The 7906-nt window shown below is 31.8% G+C and overlaps 1 protein-coding gene across 1 annotated transcript; it reads left to right on the top strand.

Moving 5' to 3' along the window:
- The first annotated feature begins 3201 nt into the window (after positions 1-3201).
- LOC108767194 (THAP domain-containing protein 1-like) lies at positions 3202-4535 on the top strand. Its single transcript, XM_018516935.1, has 2 exons — positions 3202-3439; positions 3675-4535. The coding sequence occupies exons 1-2, from the start codon at positions 3287-3289 to the stop codon at positions 4533-4535; spliced, it is 1014 nt and encodes a 337-aa protein (XP_018372437.1). The 5' UTR covers positions 3202-3286.
- The last annotated feature ends 3371 nt before the right edge of the window (positions 4536-7906 follow it).

Below are 7906 nucleotides of genomic sequence, written 5' to 3'. Positions count from 1 at the left end.
AAAAAAGAATAAACGATCGAGGCTCTTTTATCAAGGAAGACATTACGTTTCAATATCATCGATTTCGATAGCAGCCAGATGTTGGCGCTCAATCGATTAATTATGAAACTTGATCGTATTTAGGTATTTAAAATAATTAATAAACGTTGTATCTTAGAAAAATTACATTACGCTATATCTTGATCGAAAAACCGTTGGAGCATATACCGGCGAATACGTTTTGCAAAACTTTTTGTTTTATAATTATCTATTTTTTTTGTATTGTTTTTGTTCATGGCAATATTTCCCTTTTTTGTGATATTTTTGTTGTCCTGTACGTGACTATAGCCCCCCAAATCTGGAATGCCTTATTGCATGACGTCATACCCCGCCACCGAAGAATCCCCCGCGCCCCGCATTCCCCTTGGAGTTCCCGAGTTAGAACTCTCATAGCATTACTACTTGTATTTAAAATATACAACTGGTGGTCGCAACGGTAAAAAAATGTATCAAGTTTTAAAATAAAATATGAGATTTTTTTGTAATACGTTTTAAATTTCTTTTCCCTTCCCTTCCCTTCCTATGCAATACACGTATGAACGTATGAACATATAAACGTATATATAAACGTATGTATAAACGTATGTATAAACGCATGTATGAACGTATGTATAAACGTATGTACGTAGAAACGTATGTATAAACGTATGTATGAACGTATGTATAACTGTATGTACGTATAAACGTATGTACGTCTATATGTATGTAGAAGGGCAGTTTTCGGGACGCTTTCTAAAAATACGATTTTCATGATTAATAATACCGCAAATTATGTTTGGAAAACTATTTTGTGCAAAAAAATCAGTAACCTTGGAGATATATTAAAATTTACTTACAACGGCAGTTTTCAGGTCAATGGAATTTTTTCAGCGACCAGTATTTTATTATTTAATATTTTTATTCTATACATTTAACATATACTAATGATTTCTTGTATCAATTTTGGGCTCTAAAAAGAAGAAACCTACAAATTATATACACTTTTTGCAACAAGTTCTTAAACCTACTAATTAATATAATAATATCTTAACCAATAGGCAGTTATCAGACTCTTTTCCTTTTTTACAATAAAAAAAAAGAACAATTTATTATACTAAATTTTTATAATCGTACATGAAAGAATATGGTGTTTGCTAGTGTATATATTACTAAAATGCAGTTTTAAATAGAAGCACGATGAAGTTTTGTATATACAAATTAAAGATCTGAAATGTACCATTTCATTAAAATTAAATTATATACAGGGGTAGTTTTCAGGTCCCATAGGTTTTCATATATCTCAATAGAAAATTACCTTCCGTTCCAATAATTACGATTTGAAAACATGGAAATACAAGATTAAGGGAAAATTAAAATTAAGTTTACAACTTTTAAGAGAACATTTCATAACGATCAAGATCAGTACATAAAAGCAGCCAATCTGTTGCTAAAAATATACCTGAAATCTACCATTCCAGTAAAAATGTTATGTTATTGATCTGAAAACTGCCAATCTGTTGTGAAATATAGACCTGAAATCTACCATTTCAGTAAAAATGCTATATTATTGATCTGAAAACTGCCATTCCGTTGCTGCATATAGACCCGAAAAGTATTAGTAAAAATTTTAATACCATTGGTCTGAAAACCGCCATTCCGTTGCTACACATATTCAAAGAACCATGGTTTTACAACAATTATAATACCTACGGCTTTTCAGACGTGATTCAAATACGTTATGAAGCTCTTATTAAATTTCATGATCTAGATTAAATTATCATCGTGCTTCATTAACCGTTCAACATAATCGACGATTTAAGATGTATATGACAATCTGCGGAATAAAATTAGTCCTTTAAGCGAACAAAAAGTGTCCTTATGATCAAGGCTTTATTTTAAAGTATTACAAAAATTTTTTGTCTTTTAAGTTGATCCTTATCAAATTGATTATTCGAAAACATATCAATTATTGTTCTATTTTTCGAAAACCAAACAATCTCATATGTCAATCCGTTTCTATTATAAACCTGAAATCTACCGTTTCAGTAAAACTTTTAGGTTAATTCTATACAATGTGCTTTTTATTTCCTGTTTTTTTGCTATTTGTCTCTTATCTTCTTGATCAAAAAGGCAAGAGACAAACAGCAAGAAACGGGAATCAAAAAGCACATTATAGAATCAGCTTTATACCATTTATCCGAAAAGTGCCTTTCCGTTACTGTATATAGATCTAAAAACTACCGTTTCAGCAAAAATTTTAGTACCATCGTTCTGAAAATTGCCATTCTACACATGATTTCAAATGGTTTTCTCAAAAGCAGAAACAAAGCACCCCTTTTTTCGAAAAAAAAAATTGTTACGTTTTATATTTGTTTTTGTTTGGAATTTTTATGATAAATGGAGTAAATCCGTAGAAAATATCTCTTTTTAACATTTTTGATAAAATAATCCGTTTACGAGAAAAAAATAAATTAGTATGCGTTGCTTGCAGATGAACAAATCGTTTAATTTGATTATCAGTTTTCCGTTACAATATAATGAAAAGCAGAAAATTCAATTCTAAAACAGTGATTGTACTATGATACAGATAGGCCACTTTCAACATTTGCTTTAATGGCCATTCTACAATAAGCAATTAGTCATAAATCTGATGTCGGACGTTAAAAATTGACGACTGTAATTTATCAGGTTCTAGCTTCTAACTTCTGATTTACGATTAATGACTTATTGTAGAATGGCCATAAAGTTTAAAGGCCGCAGCACACATTCTTGCATAAGGCTGAGTTTCCACTGAGCGCGTCACGCGTCGCGTCATGAAAGAGAGAAAGAGATAAGATTATATAAATACACAACCCCTTTCTTTCTCTTTTTCGCATCGCGTCGTGACGCGATGGACAACGCAACGCGTTATGGTATGTTTCCACTGAGCGCGTCACGCGTCGCGTCGTCGAAGGAGAGAAAGAGAGGGGTTGTGTATTTACTAGAGATCCTCAAGTAAGAGATGCGCGAACTCCGAGCATTTGCAAGAATATGGCGGACCAGTGACCGCCATATGTGATATATGTGATACTTGTACATGTTGTAAGTACAAATTACTAAATTTAGATAATAATGATTCAATATTATTATAAAATATTATGTTATATAAGTTGTAAAATTGATGTGGTAATTGAAAATATTGTAACGTGGCATATTCCTAACCTATAATGTACATGACTTTATAACGCATAAGTAAACAATTATAGTTATAGGTAATATCTAGATAACAATGCCAGGCTGCTGTGTGCCAAAATGTAAAAATTCGGCTGCTAAAGGATTTATGATGAAACATTTCCCAAGAAATCCAGACAGAAGGGCTCAATGGGCAGCGATTATTCCACGAGCGAATTGGGTACCCACGGATTGTAGCTGTATTTGTGAGGTATGATATTTACATTTACTTAACAGCCAATTTCCTATAGGCCACTATTCATAGTCAAATCTTATATTTATTCAGATTAGACTATTTGAAATTCAGATTAAACTATCTTCAGATTCTTTGCAGTCAATGAAAGGAACTGTATAGTATCTAAAGATACTTTAAACTACTCTTCTAAATATCAGCTTATACTGAATATCTTATATAATATGAATGAATATTATTTTTTATATTTCAGATTCATTTTTCACCGGAAATGTGGGAAAAACCACAAAGTGATGGTAAAAGAATCCTGAAATGTAATGCAATTCCAAATATGTTTGAGTCATGTCTTGAAACAATTGTTGCATCCGGACAAAATACTGAATTAATACAATCAGTGCAAACTGTCGAGATGGACGAGAACCCAAATCTCGCCAGTAATGATATTATCGCTCAAGATCAAGAAGAACCCATTAAATCTTTCGTAGTTGCGATTACTGAAAATAAACCGAATTTATCTTCATCTAATCGTGATGATAAAATAGATTGGAAGAAAAAATATGAAGAGCTCAAGGATTTATTTCGAAAACGTCAAAATAAGTATGATGCTCTTCTAAGAAAATGTAATAGGTTGAATACGCATTTGAAAAGACTAAATACAGAAAAACGATATCAGCATAAGCAATTATGTGTAAACACAAAATTGTACTCCATAATTAAAAAAGTATTCACTAATGATCAAATAAAGGCATTAGCGAAGAAAACAACACGTAGTTCAAAGTGGTCTGTAGAAACACTTATAAAAGCAATTCGACTGAGAATTGCTTGCGGAGCAAGTGGATACAAAGAACTTTTGAAACAATATATTCCTTTGCCATCATTGCGTACTTTACAAGAAAAACTAGAAACACTTCATTTTGAACAAGGGATTTGCGAAGAAATTTTAAATATCTTAAAGGAAAAAGTAAATAGTTTTGAAAATGACAGAGATAAAGATGCTATGATTACACTAGATAAAATGAGTATTAAAAGTGGAACTCAATTTGATCCATCAACTCGATCATTGTATGGACGCAGTTCATTTTTGAATAGCAAAGGAGAAATTGGTAAGAATTAAAGAAATTGGCGAGAAATTAGTAAAAACGATATAACAATTTCATTGAATTTGTATTGAATATTGGCCCTTTTTAATTGTTATATCATTTTATACATATGGAACCTTATAATTACTTATTTTAATAAAAATGGTTTAAGCATATTTTAAGTGATTAATCAATAATCATCTATCCTAATTTCTATCATCTATTCTAATTTTAGAAAAAGCTTCGCATGCATTAGTAATCATGTTATGTGGAATTCGTGCAAGATGGAAACAGGTCGTTGCATTTTATTTTACCCCTAATGGCTATAATGGATCCCAATTAAAACCTATTATTTTGGAACTTATTAAAAAAATAGAGGCAATTGGTTTATATGTCCATAGCATAACATTGGATATGGGATCAATTAACCGAGCTATGTGGCGAGCATTTGGTATTGGTGTTTCTAGAGGATCTGCAATAGAAAATTCTATCCCGTATCCAATTAACAATAACAGAAGATTATTTTTTTTTGGCTGACGGCCCTCATCTTTTAAAAAATCTTAAAACGTGCTTAGATAACAATAAGCTTTTCATAATACCCGAAAATGTTATGCATGATAATAATATTAATTTTTCATATGTAAAAGTTGACCATCTCAAGGAGCTTCTTGAAATTCAAGAAAATCTCACATTTAAACTGTCTCGGAAAATTAAGAAGGATGATTTGAGAAATAATCGTTTTGAAGGTGAACAAAGCGAAACAGATTCTTAGTACAGAAATTAGTTCATCATTAAAGTTTATAGCTGATCAGAAAGATAAGAAAGAGTATATAACAACAACATGGTTCATAGAGGTGGTTTCGAAATGGTTTTCTTTAATAACCTCACGAAATCCTCAAGTAGCGCTTGGAGATAATGGAACTGAAAAAAGTCACAACGCATATATTAAAGCAGTACAATTTTTACATAGCGTAATGAAACTCTTTGAAAATATTAAAATTGGTCTTGGAAAAAGCCGAAATACAAAACAAAGGATTTCTAATACTTTTCAAATGAGAATTAACAATAATGACAATTTAATATATGAATTTAAACCTGTGCAAACTGGAGTACTAATAACTACAAAATCTGTGATTGAAATAACTGATTATATTTATTGAAGGAAAAGAATTACTTGTTCGTCTTAGCAGGCAGGTTAACACAAGATTGTGTAGAAAACTTATTTTCTTTGATTCGAGCAAAACAGCCAGTCCCTAATGCTCTCCAGTTTAAACACTGTTTAAAAGAAATAACTGTATCTCAATATATGAAAACTGTATCTAATAGTAGCTATGAGGAGGATGATCGCGAGTTTCTTAGGAGCTTTTTAAATATACATAAACCAGTTGTTACTAAACTACCATTGCAAACATTTCCCGAATTAAATATACCGTTATTAAATCTTGATGATGACACTGAACTAAATGTGTTATATTATATAGCCGGATATATTTTATATAGTATTTCCAAGATTAGCACTGTGTGCAATCAATGTATAACTTCTGCTGGCTCTACTAATGAACAAAGTTATGAATATGCAAAACTAGTTCGATTAAAGCGCTATAAAGAACACACTTTATATTTTGTTTACGAAAGTGTATTTCAATATTTTCGGGAAATGGAAAATGTCATGCGTAATTATCTTCCATTCATTATGAATATTGATTTAGATATTAAAAGTTTCTTTCGCTTTAAAATGAGTACAATTACTTGTTCTGTGATAAAGGATTGTCATAATTTATCATCAAAATTAATGGATAGATTTATCATGTTTCGCGCAAAAATGTGCAATTCCAATAAAGAAACTACTGATAAGTATTATAGTAGCAAATCTATGGCGATGCATTTAGGAATTAAGTAAATAAGTGTTATTACATTTATCAAAAGATTATTTTTCAAAATAATTTTTTATTTAAAGCATGTTTTAATGTTATTTTATTTGAGTTTATTTGCATTCTATGTAAATTGTTGATAATAATAATTTATCAAAATACAGTTTATCGAAACAAAATATAGTTTCTCTAAATAAAATCATACATGTGTGAACATTGCGCTTTATACATTACGTTTTTCCTATTCCCTTTTTAATATGTAAAATAAAGATGCGACAAACATCAATTTAGCGAAGTGAATATCATATGTTCACTTAGTTAGACTTATGTTTGCCACGTTTTGTCTTATGTAAGTGGGGATAAAATACGGTTGCGCCATATTCTTGCAAAATTGTCATCAGCTAATCCCGTAGCGATTTCAGTTCGCGCATCTCTTACTTGAGGATCTCTAGTATTTACATAATCTTATCTCTTTCTCTCTTTCATGACGCGACGCGTGACGCGTTCAGTGTAAAACAGGATTCCGATGATACGAAGCAAAATCCATTGGAATCCTGTTTTCTGATTGGTTGCAGAGCGTTGTACGACGCAAATCGGATGCAATGTGAATCCAGCAATAGAGAATGGACTGCGCGATCCGCATCTAATAGCGTATTCGATTACTGACTCGACCCGACTCTGAGTCAACAGTCTGTTCTTTTTAACTGCATTTCTTACACAATTTAGCTCTTCTTTTGCAGCTATACAGAACAGACTATTGACTCGGAGTCGGGTCGAGTCAGTAAATCGAATACGCTATAAGTAGTGTATCAAATGTGGTCGACAAAAATGAGAGAGAGGGACCGTGGGAGACGGCCAATCTCCCTCTCATTTTCTCTCCCATTACACCATTGATTGGAAAGAGATAGAAATGGCACGGTCCCTCTCTCTCATCCCTATCGACCATTTTGACACACGGATCGTGCAGTCCATTCTCTATGTCTTTGGTAGAAACGTAAGATAAGAAAATAAACTAATCAAAGTCCTTCATTCCATGAAAAGAAGAAAATAAAGGACTTTGATTGATTTATTTTCTTATAGACTTTCAACAAAAGCCATAGATCATAAATTATAAGTCATAAGCTAGAAATGGACGAATCTCAGTCGTTTTTTAAACGTCAATTTTCTTAAGCGGAGAGCACAGACTCTTATATAACGCATAAAATATGAGGTATAAGAAAATCAACCAATCAGAGTCCTTTATTTCACGGAAAAGAAGGAAATAAAGCACTTTGATTGGTTCATTTTCTTATGCCTTATGTGTTATGCATTATGCAAGAGTCTGTGCTCCCCGCTTTACTTCTGATTTATAACTTATGGCTTATTGTAGAAGGCCTATTAGGGCCATTCCATATGGTTATGCGACTATGTAAGTTTGTGTGAAATGCCCTTTATGCTTTACGTATTAGGGCTATCGCACATGAAATGCATAACAGAGCATAAGCATAACATAAGGCCGCTAAACCAATGAGCATCTTATGTAAATCAATATGGCG

Source organism: Trachymyrmex cornetzi, unplaced genomic scaffold (assembly GCF_001594075.2).
Source record: "Trachymyrmex cornetzi isolate Tcor2-1 unplaced genomic scaffold, Tcor1.1 scaffold667, whole genome shotgun sequence".
NCBI lineage: Eukaryota > Metazoa > Arthropoda > Insecta > Hymenoptera > Formicidae > Trachymyrmex > Trachymyrmex cornetzi.
This window is presented reverse-complemented; position numbering and strand designations above follow the sequence as displayed.